We start from the raw sequence: 19,238 nt of genomic DNA, 5'->3' as shown, positions 1-19,238 counted from the left end.
TCTGTGGCCTGGGCTTTGTGGGAACTAAAGCTGTCAGTTGTGAAAGGAGAATTTGAACAGTTGAACAATCAAGGAAGACAATCTCTTTTAGAGTAGATACTTTTGTTACAAGAAGCAGTATCAAATTCTGGGGCTCTTGTAGGAACTCTGCAACTGCCCAGTAGTTGGGAAACAGAGATTCCCATTAGCCTTGGGATCCAGACCAGAAGGCTCTAAAAGTAGAAAGAGACACCACTAAAGACATGCTGCTCCATGGAGTAGATAGTGTGTTAGCTGCTCTATAGAAGCCCAGAAGAAGGATTATGGTGGAAGGATTGGGGAGGTGGATCAGCATGTTGTTAAGTACTTGTTGCACAAAGTTGAAGACCCGGTGTGGAGTCTTCAGTCCCCATGTTAAAAAAGAAAGACCAAAAGAAAGGAAAGACAGGCAGATAGACAGACAGACAGAGTAGGTCAGCAGGATAATCCCAGAGGCTTTCTAGCCAGATACTCTTGTTGAATTGGTGAGCTCCAGATTCAGTGAGATTTCTCAAAAAAAGAAAAAAAATAGGTAGAGAGAAATAGAGGAAGACACACATGCATATAACATAGAGATTACTGGTGAAATCCAACAGCAGAAGGGGGACAGTCAGGTAAAGAAGTGGTAGACCCTAGACTCTCTTAAGGTCTTTAACCTGCCTGCGGATCTGATAGAACCCCACATTTTCCCAGGACAAACAGTATAAAAAAGGAATTGCAAGAATCTTCTTTTATCTCCCATAAGACCTTGGAATCCTTCATGGATTTTTGTCAGAGTAGCAACCAGTTTCCCTTCTGTTAGTTTAGTGGGTTCCTTTTTCTGTCCATCACAGCTCCTGACTCTGCCCTTCCCCATAACCTTTCCTGCTATTATCTTTCTCTTTGGTTTGAATTCTCTAAATCTTGAGAATGTCAATATTTTATAGTCCAAGTGAGAAAGTTGCACACAACCATACACATATGCCCAAATAATAGTCCTTTATTTAATCTGGTGACCAGGAGCAGGTTAGTGCCTTGGGAAAGCTCTTGGCAGGGAAGCTCAGAGGTGCTGTGTTTATAAAAAGCAAAACCACAACCACATTTTCAGGGATGTTTGCTACACATTGATCAGAGATTTTGGTTATGCATCTGGGCTACTGAAAGTCCTGAATGCATTGTTAAGGCAGATGTGATAGTTCAGAGGCTTAGGGGCTGAAAAGTCCCTGAACAGACACTTGAAGTCTGTATTTACACTCTAAGTCTGCCCAGCCACTCAGGACACCAGTCAGTTATGAGGACGTGGCCGTGACTCTCACCCAGGAAGAATGGGAATGTCTCACTTCTACACAGAAGACCCTTTACCAGAAAGTGATGTCAGAAACCTTCAAGAACCTGACATATGTGGGTAAGAGACTGTGACTCCCTCAGCATTCTCCCTGTCCTATAGCCTTAGAAAATATGATTGCTGTTTCTACTCAGATAGACCAGAGTCAGCCTGAAAGATCTGAGTCACAAAGGTCAGGGATAAAAGTAAAAACAATAAAAACTCAGATGACAGGATGGGCTTGGAAACAGGAAGACCAGGTTGGGGTGAGTCTCAGCTACAAAGCAACTTTAAGGCCAGCCTGGATACCTACATGGGTCCAAAGAGGTGGCTTAGGGGTTGAGAGAGTACTTGTTCTTGTAGAGAACCTGAGTTTAGTTTCTAGTCCTGCATGGGCTCACAAACATTCTTGACTCTAATTCCTGGAGCCCCTCACCTTCTTTTGACTCCCATGGGCACCAGACATGAATGTAGTTCATGTACATGTATACAAGCAGGCAAAGCACTTAAGTCACAAAAAATAAACCTGAAAAAAAAGCACCCCAGAAATACAAAGATAATGTTATGTGTTCATGTATATGTAGGTACACTTCTATGTTCAAATGGAGGCCAGGGTCAAATTTGGGCTTCATTCCTCAGGATATATTCACTCTGTACACTTTGTTTTGTTCTGGGTTGGGTCTCACTAATTGGAATTCACTGATTCAGCTAGGCTGACTGACCAGTGAGCTCTACGTATCTGCCTTTCCTGCTTCATGGCACTGGGTTTAACCTCCAAGTGGCATTACACCTGGCCTTCTTAATGTGCCATCTAAGGATCAAACTCAAGTGCTCATGATTGTCTGGTAAGCATGTTTATTTACTGAGCTACTTTCCCAACCCTGAGGCAACATTTATCATTGTAATTATTTTGTGAAAATATGCAAATATGTCTTTCTGGCCTGGGGCCTGGTTTTTGACAAAAGCCTGTAATTCCAAGACTTCCTACACTCTCAACATTCCAGTATCTGATGCAGGAAGATTGTAAACTAAATCTCAACCTTGGCTATAGAGATTGAGGCCAGTTTGGACTACATGGTGAAACTACCTCAAAAAACACCTGCCTATACACCCTCTTGTGTGTGAGGAGTTCTAGACACTGCAAACAAGTGTCTTAGATTTAATGTCCTTTAAAAACAAAATCTCATATTTTAAAGGTTTATTTTGTGTATAAGAATGTTCTGCTTGCATGTTTGTATATACACTAGCATGTGCCTGGTGTCCATTCAGGTTAGAAGAGGGGATGGGAGCCCCTGAAACTGGAGTTACAGGTGGTTGTAATGCACCATGTGGTTACTGGAAACAGAATCCAGATCCTCTACCTCAGCAGGTGCACTGAACTGCTGAGCCATCTTGATAGCCCTAGATTAATGTTCTTAAAGAAAGCTTTTAGGAGGTAATCTGTTGTCTGCATGAGACATAAAGAGGCTTAGCATGGGACCAGTTTGATTCATTTCCATACTGCAGACAGTCTTGGTGGTGCATCTCATCACTCAGAAGGATGGAGATGATTCAGAGCCAGCTTGCAATATATACTGAAACCTCGTTGCTAGAAACAACAAAACCATGTCCCTCACCCACCCAAAATATCACTCCACTTAGAGCCAAAATATGTCTGGCCTAAACCAAATTGGAACACCATACAAAAAGGAATGGGACAGAGATCAGGCCTCTATCCAACTAAGATAATAGGTAAGAATTGGAAAGGAAGCTGGGTATGGTAGCTCACAACTGTCATCCCAACACCTTTGGTTTCATAGTGTATTTGAGAGCCTGTCATCTCCCAGAACCAAGGGCCAGCAGCATGGTTCAGTGTTAGGAGTGCCTACCACCAAAGCTCACAATTTGAGTTTGAATGTAGTTGGTGCAAAGAGAAAGCCAATCCTACAAGTTGTCCGCTGACCTTTATAAGCATGCCGTAGCATGTGTGTACGTGCATACAAAATAGTAAAAATGTAATTTAAAAAGAAATTGCAGAGGAGAGGGGTGAGTAAAAAGGACCGAGGGCAACCCCAGCATTGTGAGCTGACCTAGTGCATCAGGCTCCTTAGGCCTTTCCTTCTATGTTAGACTTGGGACTAGAGCAAAGCCTGAGGTCAAAGTTTTAAAGTCCACTGGCTTCATAATGAATAGCAAAAACTTTCAAAACAAGTAATCTGGCTGGTTTCCAGGGATTGAGAGATTGCATATGAGCCCTTCAGTTAGTATCGTCCTTAAGTTCTTCTCACAAGAAGTGGAGAAATGAGTTCTTTGACCTGGAGTGGGATAAGCTTGTCCCTGAGATAAGCTTAGGAATTGAGAGGAATGTTGATTTAGGTTGGCCATACTTCCCAGCCCAGACAGTTCTGGTGTGTTGCTTCTTATTCCAATTCATACTCCAATTAATAAATACAAGCATCACTTTTCACTCCAATTTTCATGATACAACAGTCTTCCCTTGGACGGGAGATGTAGCTTCCTGATAGAGCACTTGTAGGTACAGCTTGCTTTCCTAACACTGGGAGGTGAGTTCTCTGTTATCCGAAAGTATTTTTGTTCAGGTGGTTCCAACCACACATAGCTGGAGATCCCAGGCTTTGTGGACACCAGGCAAGTGCTCTGCTACTGAGCTTTATCACTAGCTTCTGTTCTCTGTACTAGGCACAGTAATAAGCTAGAATAATAATAAGAGAGTAATTATAATCTATATTAAAAAGTTTTGTGAGTGTGGTCTTACAGTCGGGAATTCTCCATTTAATATTTTGTACTTGGCTGATGCATGTAATCAGGGATGAGGGAAGCATTTATTATCTGTGGAGTATCTGTGAGAATGAGTCATATTGAGAGCGAGGAGATGGGTTTCAAAAATAGTATTATTATTATTATTATTATTATTATTAAATGATTATTATTTACTACATTTTTCTATTTCTAACCTATGAAGTCCAAGGGTGAATGTTTGCATTTTAGAGGTTGGGAAAAGGGAAAGTGGGTTGTACTTAGCGCAAACCTTGTGCCGGCGTTCTCATCTTGAACTGTATTTTCCTGTCCTCTACCACAGAAAACAAGAAGAAATCTCTAGAACGCAGATCAGATCTGAGAGACAGGGAGGAGGAGGAGAGGCCCTCCACTTGCACAGGGGTATTCAAAGGTGGACCACTCTTTTTTTGTGTGACCTGTGGCAAATGTTTCAAACAGAACTCCTTCCTCATAAGTCACCAGTTTCCTATGAGGTCTCGGAGGATGGCTGTCACAAAGCCGCCGAGCCGTGCCAAGCCGCAAAGCCGCAAAACCCTCAGCCACAAGCCCCAGCATCGCGGAGAGAGGCCTTTCTTTTGCAGTCTCTGTGGCAAGACTTACCGTGATGCTTCTGGACTGAGCCGTCACCGACGTGCTCACCAAGGTTATAGGCCCCGTTCGTGCCCTGAGTGTGGAAAGTGCTTCCGGGATCAGTCTGAGGTCAACCGCCACCTGAAGGTACACCAAAACAAGAAGCCAGTGGCTGGCAACCAGGTGAAGGCACACCAAAACAGGAAGCCAGTGGCTGACAACCAGAGGCGGAGGCGGAACAGGAACGTTGCACCTACAGCATCTGGATCCCAAACAGCCTCTGGATCTCAAATAGCTTCTGGATCCCATATAGCTTCTGGATCCCAAACAGCCTCTGGATCCCAAGTGCCCATTCTCAGGCACGTGAAAGTGATCCAAGGACCAGTGGCCAGGGCTAAGGCACGGAACAGCAGAGCCTCATCCCTGGATGTCAGATCCTCCTCTGTCTCGGCTGTCCGCACAAGAGAAAAGGTCTCCTGCCCCTACTGCCACATTACTTTTACCCTGAGAACCTGTTTCTTAAGCCACCTCAAAGTCCACTTCAGACGTCAACCCAACCAGCACTTCTGTTGCAAAGAGTCGTCCTTCTCCAATGCCCTTAGGATGCAAAAGATCTACAATTGCCCCATCTGTGACAGCTCCTTTAGGGGAAAGGAAAGTCTGCTGGATCACTTGTGCTCCCGAAGACCAATCAGATTCAGTAAATGCTGGGAAATCCTGGGTCATTTGCTTGGCTATCTTCGTGAACCCTTGGTGATGGGAAATACTATTAGGGTAAGGGAATCCTCAAGGACAAGGATGGAAACCAGAAAGAGAAGACCGATGCATGCATACGTTGAGAGTCCTGAAACAGAGGACACAGACATGTCTACGTCTGAGGATGATGAGGATGCTTAGTAGGCAATGGAGATGGCCACTAACCCTGACCTGAGTTTGAACCCTGACCTCCTAAGTTTGAACCCTGATACCCCCCAGCCCCCATGACAGAAGGAAAGAACCGATTCCTGACTTCACATATGCCCATACACAATCTTCTCTCCCCACCCCACAAAATAAATACAACTTTTAAAACTAAAAGAAGTGAGGGAGGTGTCTAACTGAGGTTTTTGTTTTTTTTTTTTTTTCTTTTTTTTTCTGAAGACTGACCTCTGGCGTCAGGAGGCTTGAGCAGGAGAGGAGCGGATGATGAAGGAAAGAGACAAGGAAAGAAAAAGTGTGCATACAGAGAAACTTGTATTAATTAGCACCTAGCTTGTTTGTGTCTGGTAGACCACCAAGTAATAATTGTTGGGGAAAAAAAACCAGTACTCAGAGAAATAAGATAGGAGAAAGTGAGAGTCTGGAACATGAAGGACACAAGGTGTGGAATGTAGGGGAGCAAACCCCAATTCTCAGCCCTTCTCAACGTCCTCTCACTGGGCTGCCAAAGCAAGCCGGTGTTGCTCTGGTCCCTGACATTGTGGGCTTTTCTGGCCCTGACCCCACCCCTACTCTTCACACTGATATTCTTCCCAGTCAAGACTGTGGTCTTTCAAGAAATATCCATCATTTGCAGAGCTGGTGTTCTGTAGTTCATAATGGTGAAGTCCTGGTTGGCATAATTACTCCTGTATTACTTTGGTGCACAGTTGTCTCCTGGTAGACTGCCTGGCCTTAGCCAGAAGGTGTTTGGACTAAGACAGGAGTAAAAACAAAACACCAAACAAGATTTAGAGTAGGAGCTGAGGAAAGGAAGACAGTTGAGGGAGGGAGATCAAGTTCTACTGGGATCCAGAGTGTTTCTGTAGATGTAGATTGGAACGTTTCCATAACAAAGAGGACGAAGAGAGAGTCCCCAATGACCGGGCTCTTCTCAGATCCAGGAAGATGTACCATCACTCAAAAGGGGTTTCCTAGGAAGAAAGACAAGTGACTTAAAAAATCTGCCAGTGGGTTATCTCTACTCCACTACCCCCAACCTGCTGGTTCGTCTTGAAGGGAGGTGAGGTTCAGGATAACTATTACAGAGAAATTCAAAGGCTACAGAAGTAGGATTCTGGCTAAGGGGCACTAAAGGCTATTAAGTCAACAGGTAAGAGTGGTTCGGTCGCCTCTCTAGCACTGAAGATGTCTCTAACAGTTCATCCCCTTCCTTTTTCCCCTCACAATCCTCCCTGGGATTATGGATCCTCAGTAACCCTGTTCTTTGGCTGGATTTTTGTTCAGTTTAGAAGGCGGAAGAAACCGGTTGGGTTTGGTGGTACATGCTTATGACCATAGCACTTGGAGGCAGAAGAGGGTTGCTGTAGTTTCCAGACCAGTCTCTGGTTTACATAGTGAGTTCTAGGGCTGCCTAATGAGATGTCTCAGGAATGGAGAGGGGTGTTAGGGAGAACTTACTTAACTCTTCAAGAAACTGCCCTGTAATCAAAGAAAAAGTGAGTCAGTTGGTGACCAGTGGGAGTCCTCCCCCCCATCTCATATCCTCTACAGACAGCCCTCCCTTCCATTAAGGGGCCTGTACATCTCATTAAGTGGTTCCCAGTTTTCCTGAGGATTTGAATGGTGAACATATGGAGAACATAAGGATTCCCAGTCCTGGAATCTACAACCTTGGTTCCCTCTTTCCCCATTCCAGTCTGCCTGAGCTCCCTACTGCACAGTGGCCCTGTTTGCTGCCCAGAAACTGCACCTGCCAGTCTTCGGTGCAGCCAGTTGTAGCAGATGATCAAGGCAACCAGGGGTCCAAGAACAGGCACAATAACAAACAGTGTAATCTTCCAGCAGGGCACCCTCAGGAAGTGAGGATCTGAATGGTAAAGCAGAACAGAGCGGTTTCCCTCTACACCACACCCACTCTAATTAATCTGAAGCCCTCAAATGCCAAAGGACTCTGGGGACAAGCTATAGAGTCCATGAATTTGGATGAGGTGCACTGTGCCTTTATTTCCATTAGCTTCTAATTAAAGTTAGCTTTTTTCTTTTTTAACTGATTTAGCATAGAGAACAATGGTTGTATGATGCTTTCATGCATTGTTTACATTCAGCCGAATACTGACCCTCCCTCACCCCCACCTCTAGCATTTTTGTTTGTGCTTTTGTCTTGAAGAGAGGTTCTTATGTACCTCTGGGTGGCCTTGAACTTGAGAAATCCTCCTGCCTCAGCCTTCCAGTTGCTGGGATTACAAGTCCTCAACCTTGCTTTCAATAAGGTGTTCTTATACTAACAATACAAGCAAGCAGGCTGGGGATGGAGTTCAGTAGAGGGCCCATCTCACCTGTTGAGGGGCTCTGAGTTCAAGTCTCAAAAAGGAAAAAAAATAGCAAAATTGAAAAGTCAAAAACTGGTATTAGCCCCTTCCTGGGGGTTGGGAAGGGAAGCTCAATTTGTAGAGCTATATTGTAGCTTGCACAGAGCTCCGAGTTCCATCCCCGGCACAGTGTGCACCAGGCTTGGTGGCTCACACCTATACTCCCAGAAGGTAGGAGGTACAGGTAGGGGATCGAAATTCAAGGTAATCTTTGGCTACATAGCAAGTTTGAGTCCAGTCTGAAATACATGAGACAGACATTTCAAAACAAAATGAATGGGATCAGTGATGGAGAGAACCAACTCCTATATACTGTCTTCTAATCTCTGTGTAAGCACTTGCCCATACTCACTCACCCCCTACACACACGTGAACATAATAAAATACGTGTGTCATGTCCATACACTGCCCCAATGTCAAATCCTACGATGGAGCCTAGTCAGTGTGCTAGTTACCAGGAGAGCTGAACAGGGTTCCATCTGGCTTCAGAAGGAAAGGCTGTTTAGGAAGACTGACCAGAGCAGGGATTTCCTGTGCTCTGTTTAATGTTATTTTTTTGGTTGTATAGAATCTATTCAACAAACATCTGGGTATCCTGCTGGTATTGTCCTTAGGGACTCTGCAATCTAAGTGAAGAAAATTCGAAGATGACTCTTGAGGAATTAATACTCTAGTTGGGGCATGCATGGTTGAATATGCATTTACCAGCACTTGGGAGTTGAAGGCAGACAGGTCAGAAGAAGCTCAAGGCCATCGTGACATAGGGAGTTCAAAGGCCAGCATAGCCATATGAAACCCTGACTCGAAAACAGAAAGTTACTAGTGAGACTTTACCTTCTCAGAGAAGCCTTCCCTGATGAGTCATGTGCTTGGACTATATTCCTAAAAACTGATTCTGACATATAACAGATGGCTTTTTTTTTTAACATGTAATTTTCTGGGTGGCACATGTCTTTAATCCCAACACTGGGGAAGCAGAGGCAGGTGGAGCTCTGTGAGTTCAAGGCCAACTCAGTGAATTCTAGGTTAGCCAGGGCTACATAGTGAGACCATATCTCAAAAGAATCTTTTTTTCTTTCTTACATATGTATCCATTGTGTGTATAGTTGTCTGCTGTAGGGTCAGAAAGAAGAACAAAGGTCCTCAAGGGAGGTAGCAGGTGCTCTTTAACCACTGAGCCATGTCTTTAGCCCCAGTGGTGGTCGTTTATTCGAGTTATTTCATTTTCCCCACTGGGCAAACAATTTTATGTGCAAAGGATCTCTTTAACCACTTTTTATAATTTGAAAGATGAAGTATGTGTGCATATGTGTGTGTATGTGTGTATAGTTTACAATTTATAAAGTTCAGTGTAGGGCAAGACACTGGAATATGGTACATAAGTGTTTGCTATGTTCCTATAGATCCTGAATTTGAAGAAAAAAGGTGGAGGGGCCTTATATAAATCCCCTAGTCCCTCAGGACTAGTGAAATCCCACAGTGACTTTGGGAGGCTGGGATATGTCTGAACTTACCAAAAGTCCGATGGAGATTCTCTGAAAGAACAAATAAGAGACTCAGTAAGGAGCTGAAAGAGGGTCCCTTCCCTGATCCATCTAAAGCCCTCAGGGCTGGTTCTAGTCACAAAGTAAACCTGTGTTATAAGAGCTCAGGTAAAACAACTTCTAATTTTTATGTGCTTACAGTTTCAAATATTAAAGTTCCCAGTCAAAGGGAGCATGAAGTATGGGGAGAGGCAGAAATGGCCCAAAGAGAGGGACATTTTGGTTAAGCTAAAAGACCAGATGAGGAAGAGAGGATGACCCAGGGAGGGAGGTTGCCTGGAACTCACCGACTTCTGCACGAAGTTTTCCTAAAACAGAAAAAGGCAGTTTTTTTAGTTCCTGGTCAGACAGTATGAGGACCCCTTCCACACCCAGCACAGATCTTTGTGTGAGGCTTTTTTTTTTTAAATGGCCCAGGAGCGTCTTAGATTAGGAAGAACTCTAGATTTAAAACCAAGAATTCAGCCTCTTTCTGTGGGTATTGTCTGAAGGTGGCTGGCTGCAGTGTCTGTCATCCCTGCCAGGATGGAACTGATTTCCAGGGCTGATTATACTGGTATAGTTGGCTTCTTTTCTTTCAACTCCACAGGTGTCCCTCCAAAAACTGCTCAGTTTTTCAGGAAAGAATGACCCCCCAGAAGAGCAGGGCCTACTGTTCTTTGGTCAAAGGTATAACAGGAAGCTATAGGTTCACAACTAGAACCTCCAAACCTTTTTTGCATCTAAGAATGCAAAAGTCTTCAGGACTGTCCCCTTAGGAACCTGTAATGCTCAAATCACATGGTTGGTTCATTTTTCTTATTTTATTTTTGACTCTATCTGTGTCTCAGTGTGTGTGTGTGTGTGTGTGTGTGTGTGTGTGTGTGTGTGTGTATGTACACATTAGTATGTGTGCCCCTGGAGTCCAGAAAAGGTTGTCAGATCTCCCAATGTTATGGGTGGTTGTGAGTTGTTGCCTGACATAAGTCATGGGGATAGAATTTGTATCCTCTGGAAGAGCAGTTCAGTCCCTGAGCCGTCTCTCCAGCCCTTTATTATAAGGCTTTATCATGTCTTCCATTACTCCTTGCTCAGTTCACATGGCCAAGCAGATGGTCAATTTGTAAATATAAAGCCATATTCCATCTGAAGGAAAAGCTATACATTTTAGTGAGCAGCTACTTTATGATTGCATGTACACTAGACACTTTCCTCTGTAAGATTCTCACAGTTTAAGGGAAAAATGCTATCCCTACTTGGAAACTTTGAGAACCTAAGAAATTTCTTCATAGTTGATATCTACAGTAAAGTTGGATCCTAGACTGCCTAGCTCTGTCTTCCATGTGGCAAAGACTTTCATTTCAGAATTTTTATTAAAACATGAAGTAGTGGGGCTGAAGACATGGCTCAGGGTTTTAAGAGTGTTAGCAGCTCTTGCATAGGACACAGAGTGCAGTTCTTAGTACCCATATAGAGCATCTTATAACCATCTATAGTTCCAGTGCTCCGTCCAGTGGTCTCTGGCACTTTTCTGCCTCCTTACAGCACCTATAAATATGTGTGCACATACAGACAAGCACACACAAAAGTAAATTAGAAAGTTTTTTAAAAATTAAGATTTATTTTTAATTGTGTGTGTGTATGTACATGACTGCAGGTGCCTGAGGAAACCAGAGATGTTGGATCCCATGGAGCTACATGGTTGTTATATCATGGTTACAGATGGTTGTAAGCTGACTGATATGGGTTCATGGTCCTCTAGAAGAGGACCAATTGCTCTTAACCATGAAACCTTCTCTCCAGCCCTTCCTTAAGATTTTTTTTTAATGCCTAGTATTTTAGATCTGACTGCCTACTAACCCCGTTTCATGAAGCCGCTAAGGACTATGGAGGGCGGAGTTCTACTGCCTGTCACAAGTCACCTGACCACCCCTCACCACAATCTCTTCCTCAGCAACAAGCAGTTTCTGTCAGTCTGACTTCACAGGTAGATGCAAAATAAATTGTTCAGTAGAACTTGTTATGTGGTTCTGAACTGAGAAGACCTAAGGATTAACTGTCCCTAGGAGCCAGGAAATGATCCTGACACACACACACACCTCTCAGTCTGTGCTGCAGGAAGAGGAACAAGAGGCCTACAGAGACCTGCAGGAGGAGTGTAGGCACAAGAGCCATGAGAGCCAGCACACCAGGGCTGATCCAGTAGAAGGGATCTGAAAGACAGAAGGAACATGTCACCCAGACGGCATCCCCAACACCCTGTATGGAGCCTGTGCTGCAGTGGGTTGGGTTGAATTAAGAGAACCAACATCGAGATTTAAAAAATACTGACACACCCAGGCATGGTGCTACGCACCTATAATCCTAGCATTCTGGAGTCTGAGGCAGAAGGATTGCTGCAACTTACTGGCCAGCCTGCAAGACCTGTCTCAATAAAAAAGAGGTTGGGTAATAGAGAAGGAAAATGTGGGTAAAGTGAGTTTGTTTCTGAAAGAGATAATGTGGCCATTGTTTTTTGTTTGTTTGTTTTGTTTTAAACTGGGCAAGTCCGTCCTTGAACTCTTTGTCCCCTAGCCTCTAAGCCCCAAGTGATGGGAATTTAGGCCTGAGCTACAACTCTCCAAATTTTATTCAGTGTTTATAAAGGAACTCCAGCTACTCTGTCAGTCTTTCTGTCTGTCTATCTGTCTGTCTCTGGCAAGCAAATCAGGAGCCGACAAGAGGGATTTGGAATGTGGAAACCAACTGGAAGGAAAGCACTCTCCCCGAGGCACAGTTTTTAATGCCTATCTGCCCCACTCCCCCATCTTTCTTACTTGTAATTTGTTGGGTCTTAGTGAGTGTGTTAGAGTTGGCAGACAAGCTGGGAATTTGTTGAATGGGAAGAGGGAAAAAAAATCTGTATGATAACGTTCTGACCCTCCACATTTCTTTTTGTGAGTAAAAATTCACCAGTCCCCACCCCCCTCAAAAATACCCAGCTGTCTGAAGGACATTCTGTGGCACACACAGCTATTTTCATGTCCCTGCAAGCTGTCTCTAGAAATAGCGCATTGTTACTAGGCATACAATGCATCTTCTGGTCTCAGCCTGGCAACAGTCATCCCCCCACCTCAGATACAGAAATGATGGATTGTCTGATCTCGCACTGCAGGTGTTGAGGAGGAAGGGAAAGGATCAGAGGTCCGTCATTCACAACACTTTTGTTCTTCAATTACATCGCAATTAACTTTCAAGGCTCCCTGTCTGTTTTCCCATACATGCTCTAACTGCTCTGAGGCAGGACAAATGGTCCAGTAACTCCAAAATCAGTCACCACACAAAGCATACAGAAAATGAAGCTGTAAAAACAAAGCAGGGTTTGAAACTTCAGTTCTCCTTTACCACTGTGTGTGTGCTTAATTTTAATTTGTGTGTATATTTTAGTGGGGGTGTTGTCCTTTGGAGGCCAGAGAAGGTATCAGATCCCCCAGAGCTGGAGATTTGTAGGTACTGAAACTAAATCTGGACCTCTGCAAGAGCAACAAAAGGTCTTAAGCACTGAGCTATCTCTGTAGCCTCTTGGTTTTGTTTTGTTTTTGTTTGAGACAGTGTCTGATAGTCTAGGTTGGTGTCTGACTTCTCATCCTCTTGACTTCACAGGCTTCAGGTTCTAAGATCAGTTTGTGCAGTGCTGAGGACTGAACCTGTGGTTATTTCCACTCTAGGTAAAAACTCTACCAACTGAATTATCCCTGCCATTTATTATATACACATACACACACACGAATTATATTTCTGTTATATAATCCACACAAATATATGCATATATAAATATTGAGTGTGTATATGTATATATGTATATATATGTTCGTGTGTGTGTGTGTGTGTGTGTGTGTGTGTGTGTGTGTGTGTGTACACCACTCAAATACAGGGATATGTTTTTGTTCCCTATATTCTATAGCTTGCTTATGTTACTTAACAAGCTCTCATGAGGAACATGGGAAGACCCAAGCTATCTGGTGTGTTTCTAAAGCAATCATTTTAAGCTGAGCATGGTGACTCATGCTTTTAGTCCCAGCACGTCAGAGGCTGAGGCTGGAGGATTGCCCAAGTTCCATATATATGTTTGTGATGGTACATGCTTTTAATCCCAGCTCCCAGTATTTACAAGGCAGAGATAGGAGGACCATTGTGAACCGGGTCTTGAGATAATGAATTCTAGGCCAGCCAGGGCTACATGTTTAAAAGCCATCCCTTACAAACAAAAACAAAGACAAAACAAGCATTGAAGTGCAAAAGCATTTGTCTACCATCTTTTATCTAACATCAAGTTCTTAGCCATGAAAACTGACTTCAATTCTGGTTTCTTTCCCGATCTGAATAACAAAATAACCAACAGCCACAGCGTAGGAGACCCTGCTTACTGACGCATTGGTTCCTTTGGAATTGGTCTCAGAAGTGACTTGTTTATCTCCGTTGACTGAGTGAAGGATGGAGGGAGGCTTACTGTCCTTGGAGGACTCACCTTCTACTTTCAGCTCCATTGCTGCCTCTTCTTGGTAAGAGTGGTCTCTGAAGAAACAGGTGAAACCTCCTTCATCTGAGAACCTCACTTTCTGGATCCTGAGGGTAACTTTCCCCTCACCGATAGTCTCTTTCAGTAGCTCTGTGCGTCCCCGATATTCAGGTGCTTGATCTGCGTCTTGGTCCTTGCCATTGCGGTAGAGATGAACCACTCTTGAAAAGGGAGGGCGGTACCACCCCACCTCCATGCCCGTGGCATTCTTCCCAGGAGATATACGGCATGGCAGTTCTGCTTCTTCCCCAACTATAGCCCGGATGGGATGGCCTGGTCCTATCACTCTGAACTGTCCTATACAGGGCACCAAGAGGCAGGGGGGGGGGGTACAAAAACAAAACAAGAGTCAGATGTGACAAATTCATAGAAAAGCTGCTTCAGAAGGAGTGAGAGGAAGGAAGCATGATTTTTTGTTTTTATTTTATTTATTTTTGAGACAGGGTCCCAATATGTAGCCTTGGCTGGCCTGGAACGCACAGAGATCTCCCTGCCCTTGCCTCCCAAGTGCTAAAATCAAAGCTGTATACCACCACACCCAGTGATTTGTTTCATTTTAAAATGTGTATGCGCATGCGAATGTGTTTGTGTAAATTGTCTATATTGGTATACCATTAGTGCAGGCATCTTCAGAGGCCAGAGGCATTTGTACCACCGGATCTGTAGTTATAGGTTGTTGTGAGTCATGCTATGGATATGGGTGCTAGTAACCAAACTCCAGTCTTTTGTAAGAGGAGTCCATACTATTTGCCACAGTACCTATTTATTTATTAAATTTGAGACAGGGTCTTGCTCTGTTGCTCCAGCTGGCCTTGAACACACAGCAATCCTCCTGTCTCACCTTTTTACATGCTGGAATTGTGAGCATGTACTACCATGCTTGGCTTAGGATGATCAATTTTTCTTGTAAAGGTCTTGCGTCTGTGTCAGCATGGGTAAAAGGTATGTCACCTTTGTGCAGCTAATCTTGGATTACATAAGAGGCCGTGAGGTCCTCTGGACTGGGGTTAACCGTAGAAGATGGTGCTGGGAATACTACCTAGATGCTCTGCAAGAGTAGCAAGCATACCTAACTGCTGAGTGGTTTCTTCAGTGCCTCTCCCCATTTTTAAGGTATGTCACTTATAGTTCAAGCAGACCTTAATCTTCCATGTAGCTGAGAACGACTTGAATTTCTGGTCCTTCTGCTTCCATCCCATAATCTATGATTATCAGGGCTCACCACCATGGCAGGTTTAGGAATTTTACATGGAATTCATAAAGCTCAGTGGGGTGCTTTTTTTAAAAAAAAACTTTAAATGAATACAAAGTTAGCAGCTTCTATTTAAAGATATGTTCTGAATGTCTAGGTCAGGATGCTCTAGCATGAAACCATCTAGACAGTGGCTTCTACTTTCTACCAGCTACGTTCGTCTCTGATTCTTCAGCTCAGATGCTTGCTTCCTCCTTGTCATGTGGCCTAACTGCTTCTCAATGCTTCTCAGCTCTCTATCCTCACATCTCACTCTCCACTGAAAAAGTCACACACTCTGACTACAGCTGTGTCCCCAGACAGTGACAGGTTGTTGTGAGCCTCCCCACTGATGTGGTACTGGTGACCAAACTCCTGTAAGAGAAGGAATACTCTTTACCACAGAGCCATCTCTCTAACCCCTGTTTATTAAGTTTCTCTTCATTTGTACCTTCGACCTCATTCCAGTTCTGGAACCTTCTCTGAACATCTCCCCAGTGAGATTCAGCTACTGGCAAGTAAGCTGGGTTCTCCCTTGTACCAGATGTCCACAGAGGGTGTCTAGGCTAGTGCTCTATCAATCACTAGGCTACTTTATGGAACTCTGTCTACTTTATTTCTTTATTTCTTCTTCTAGTCGGAGAACAGCCTCCTGGATAAAAACATATCGCAGCCTTATACTCAGAGCAAGTTCTCAAACATAACAGGATTCTATAACTCAACTGTTTTTTTTTTTTTAAATATTTATTTTATCTGTGTTGTTTCATGTTAGCATTCAGGCTTAGAGGCAAGCACATTTGCTTGCTGAGCCACCTTACTGACCCTCAACAAACAGGCATTGCCTTAACGTGCATAATACAAAATACTCTAACTTAACTCTGACAGTAACTCCAAGAAGTTAGTGTCTATTTTTGAAAGATTGAAAACAAACAAACAAAAACAAAACACTAGAGCTACAGATAGAGCTTAATAGTCAAGCATGAATTTAGCTTGCATCAGGCCCTGAGTTTGCTTTCTAGCACCAAATGAATGGGGAGAGGTTTGGATTTTACTTTCCAAAAAGTCAGGAAGAGAAGCAAAGCCAGCAGACTCAAGTGTAGACAGGAAAATTGTATAGCCATTTGAGGATGGTTAAGCCAAGGAGGTTAGCCAAGAGTACTCCCTTTCTGCTCTTCAGGGCTGAAATGAACATGCTTACCTGCAGAGCTGCGTAGCAGCTGGAGGAGGAGGAGCAAGGAGAGGAGGCAGCTGGTCAGAGAAAAGCTCCACAAACTGGCCATCTTTATGGTTACTGGGGACAGAGTCCCTGGCAGCAGGGTCAGGCCAAGCTGAAGCCTTCCGGTTGCATGTCCCTTACTCCAAGAAGCCTGAAGGGAGACTCTGGGAGGGCACCTACTGCCTAAGCCCAACCTCCATGTAAGCACTGCCACAGCTGTGCCCCAAGGAATGGCCCCACGTCACCCTTGCCAGATATTTGTACAAAAGGACTACAGATCCATTGATAACCAGGGTTTGCCTCCCGACCCAACCTCTCACAGCACTGGAGCAGTGACTGCCTGGTACTGGGCATTTATCTTTTCCCCTCCATGGATCCAGTCTTGGGAAGGACATGTAGTGGATAGTCCATGATAATCAGAGGGACTTGTTGGTGAAGTCTGTAAGGCTTGCTTAATTCCTGTTGCTACCAGAAACTATCTAGGTGAGAGTGGTTAAAAATGAAAAGCATTCAGCCTTGATGCTGTGTCTGTTTTCTGTTTGTGTGTGATAGTCTTGTTTATACCATCCTGGTCACAAACTAATATAGCACGGGGGGGGGGGGGGGGGGGTTTAACTATGTATGGATCCTCCTGTCTTTATATCCTGACTACTAGATGATAAGACCACCTAATATTCATCATATTCTAACCTAGTCCCTTCTTTCTCCTCCCCTGCCTCAACTCTGAGACCTGGAACTTGACATGCAGACCGGGCTGGACTTGAACTCATAGAGATCCACCTGCCTCTGTGTCTTGACTGCTGAGATTGAAAGTGTCACCACCATGCCCAATGTCTTTTTGTAACCAAAGGATGCATGTGATTTTTTTTGTTGTCGAAAGTTGGTGGTTTTGTGTTTATTTGTTTGTTTGGTTGGTTTTGACAGTAGGTCTTACTCTGTAGCACAGGCTGACCTGGAACTCACTATGTAGCCCAGGCTGGCCTCAGATTTTCAGGGATCCTCTTGTCTCTGCCTCTATAGTGCTGGGATTTCAGGTGTGAGCCATTATGTCCAGCTATCAAAGATTGTATTGAGAAAGTCACAAGGGAGACATTTAGGAGCTGACCGTCATTGTGCCCAGAGAGGCAGCAATAATGAGAAAGAGAAGCAGCAATTGTTCGTTGCCATGGGCTTCAGGAACAGATCCAGTGTGCCGATGTGTACAGCTGGAAATTATATCTGTAGTGAAAAGATGGCCTTTTTGTTTTGAAACAGGATCCTACCTGGCTTGTAAGCCAGGATCTTCCTACTTAAGTCTCCCGATTTCTAGGGTTATAGGTCTATGCCATTAAGCCAGGCACGGCCCTGGAATTGGGTTGGATTGTGTAGTTATTATTATTGTATCTGTGTGCACAGCTTTCTTATACCTGAGACAGCATTTATTGCTAATTTGTTCTGGATTGATAGCCATTCTGACTGGGGTGAGATAGAAACCTCAAAAGTCATTTTAACTTGCATATCTATTTTTTTAAATTCATCTTGATCTTTCCTTATCAGGACTTATCCTTTTTTATCAGATATATTATCAAATAATATCCTTGTTATTTTACCCAGTATCTTCTTATACAAACTTTTTATATTTATCTAAGTAGGTATCTTACAATATTTAGGCTGCTTCCATTAAAAAAAAAATCTGCCAGGCTGAAATAGAAAAAAAAATGTATCTAGTTAATTTAAACTAGTAACTATTTAACAACATGGTATGTGCTGTGCTTAATTAATGAAATAATGTTAGTGTTCAGGGCTCCTAGAAGCAGGATATGAGAGATATCCATTAGCAATATCCCGGGCAGGGTAGAATGTCCAGTCTCTTCTCAGGGACAGAAATGGCTCCGATAGCAATCCTCTGACCAATAATTAGAGTCCTGAAGTGCCCAGTCCTTGGTTTTATATAAGATGTTGATTATGAAGGAGGAGCCCGGTTCTAATATCTTCAGTCTGCTAACAGCTACCTAGAAGTTTACTCTGCCTGAATCCTAGCGGTGTGCTTGAATGAATCTGAAGAGTCATGACTGATAGATTAAAGGTCCAGGTTCTCCCCCACTTAGTGAAAAGCCTCATACGTCTGCTGAAGAAAGATTAGTGCTACCTTGAACCAGCCTGATGCAGCTCCTGTCACATGAGTGTTTGAGGAACAGGCAGGTGATAGAAAGCATTGGCTCTCCAATCCCCATTTCCCTTTAGCTAGCAAACTGACTTCTTGTTATGTTTTTAGAGCATCAAATAGTCCAGGCTGTCCTGAAACTCACTGTATAGCTGAGAATAACCTCTGTCTCCTGATCCTACTGCCTTTGCTTCCCAAATGCTGAGATCACAGAGAAGCCCCACAATGCATGGCAGGTCAGACTGTCATGTCTCCACAGTTAGCAAGAATGGAGGGTCTTGAAGCTGACCTCCAAATAAAAGACCCAAAGGCTTGAGCTCTCCAACTACCAGAGGAATGGAGTTATGCATAAACAACTCCGCTAGGTCTAGGGAGAGTCAAAACTCTACACCTCATAAAAACGGACTCTTTGTTTTTCAGTTTGAGATCTTTAAGACCATCCTTTCTTCATCCAGGACTCAAATAGGGAAGTTACCTGAGACAACCCAGAAGGTCTCACAGTTAAATGGACATTGTTAGTCTTTGTTCTACTAAGAAGGCTAGGCTGACTCCATGACATGCTTCAAACTGGCAGTTTAGGCGATTAGGCCTAAACGCAGGCAAGCCCA

The 19,238-nt window shown here is 43.8% G+C and overlaps 2 protein-coding genes across 2 annotated transcripts in view; one reads left to right on the top strand and one right to left on the bottom strand.

The window, feature by feature from the left end:
• ZFP57 (ZFP57 zinc finger protein) overlaps positions 1-5,566 on the top strand; it is a gene marked incomplete at both ends in the record, with an annotated part of 5,602 nt that extends 36 nt beyond the window's left edge. Inside the window, 2 exons of the mRNA XM_080937707.1 lie at positions 1,258-1,402; positions 4,401-5,566. Coding sequence (XP_080793833.1) covers positions 1,258-1,402; positions 4,401-5,566 — 1,311 coding nt within the window. The remainder of the gene's footprint in view (positions 1-1,257; positions 1,403-4,400) is intronic.
• A 1,435-nt stretch (positions 5,567-7,001) lies between these two features.
• MOG (myelin oligodendrocyte glycoprotein) lies at positions 7,002-16,551 on the bottom strand (the record flags this gene model as incomplete). The annotated part of the gene is made up of 7 exons (XM_080937706.1): positions 7,002-7,069; positions 7,341-7,457; positions 9,474-9,494; positions 9,791-9,811; positions 11,582-11,695; positions 13,990-14,337; positions 16,470-16,551. 7 exons carry the CDS (start codon positions 16,549-16,551, stop codon positions 7,002-7,004), a joined length of 771 nt encoding a protein of 256 aa, XP_080793832.1.
• Between the last annotated feature and the right edge of the window lie 2,687 nt (positions 16,552-19,238).

The sequence above is a fragment of the Micromys minutus genome (genome assembly GCF_963924665.1).
Source record: "Micromys minutus genome assembly, chromosome: 25".
Classification (NCBI taxonomy): domain Eukaryota; kingdom Metazoa; phylum Chordata; class Mammalia; order Rodentia; family Muridae; genus Micromys; species Micromys minutus.
This window is presented reverse-complemented; position numbering and strand designations above follow the sequence as displayed.